The 930-nt window shown below is 59.8% G+C and overlaps 1 protein-coding gene across 1 annotated transcript in view; it reads left to right on the top strand.

Annotated features, from left to right (window-relative positions):
• The first annotated feature begins 254 nt into the window (after positions 1–254).
• LOC103801426 (keratin, type II cytoskeletal cochleal-like) overlaps positions 255–930 on the top strand; it is a 9,801-nt gene continuing 9,125 nt past the window's right edge. Inside the window, exon 1 of the mRNA XM_009073842.1 lies at positions 255–626. Within this exon, the coding sequence (XP_009072090.1) occupies positions 255–626 (372 nt within the window). The remainder of the gene's footprint in view (positions 627–930) is intronic.

Below are 930 nucleotides of genomic sequence, written 5' to 3'. Positions count from 1 at the left end.
GAGGGACCCTTGGGCTGTGGCCCAGCTGTGTCCTGTCCCTTCCCTGTCACTGTGCTGCAGGTGGAGGGAGGCTGGGAATGCAGCCAGGCACACCCAGCAGTAAAACGATCCCTCTCTGCCCTTGGGCCAAGCCCAACTCTCCCAAGGGATAAAAGGGCCAGCGCAGAGGACTTTTCCCTCACTTCCCTCTGCTCCGGGTGCTGTTTCTTTGGAAAAGAAAAGGGAGGGATAACCCAGAGCCCCTCGCAGGAATCATGTCTCGCTCCGTGAGCTTCAGCTCTCGCTCTGCCGCTGTCCCAGCACTCAGCCAAGTGAGGGTCAGCACTGTGTCCTCCACACGAGGCCTCGGGGGCGGCTCCGGCCTCAGCCGTGTCGGAGGCCCCAGCCTCTACGGCATCGGCTCTGCCAACAAGAGGATCTCCTACAGCTCCCGCTCCGGGTTCGGCTATGGGGGGGCAGGATTTGCTGGAGGGATCACCCCTGGAGGGATCCAAGAAGTTACCATCAACCAGAGCCTCCTGACCCCCATGAACCTGGAGTTTGACTCCAACATCCAGCGGGTGAGGAAGGAGGAGAAGGAGCAGATCAAGAGCCTCAACAACAAATTTGCCTCCTTCATCGACAAGGTGAGTGGGTCGAGGGGGAAAGGGGCCGAGCTCTAGGGGCAGTTGTTGTTTGAGGTGTGCCCCAAAATTTGCTTAGCACAGGTGGGATCAGGGTCCATCCTGAAGGAAGTTTGGGATTTGCCTATGGGCACTCAAATGAGCCTTTGGTTTGGATAGTGAAAGCTCGGCCTTGGATTGGCACCAGGAAAGGGTTTGGCTCTGCTTGGGGCAAATTGGTACCTCCTCTCCTGCCCTGCTGCTGCCTCAGGGAGGCTGTGGCTGCCCCAAGGAGGGTGTGGGTGCCCCCAGGGGGGTGGGGGTGGCC

This window comes from Acanthisitta chloris, unplaced genomic scaffold, assembly GCF_000695815.1.
Source record: "Acanthisitta chloris isolate BGI_N310 unplaced genomic scaffold, ASM69581v1 scaffold5224, whole genome shotgun sequence".
NCBI lineage: Eukaryota > Metazoa > Chordata > Aves > Passeriformes > Acanthisittidae > Acanthisitta > Acanthisitta chloris.
Note: the sequence above shows the minus strand (reverse complement) of the source record. Positions and strands in the feature narration are given on the sequence as shown.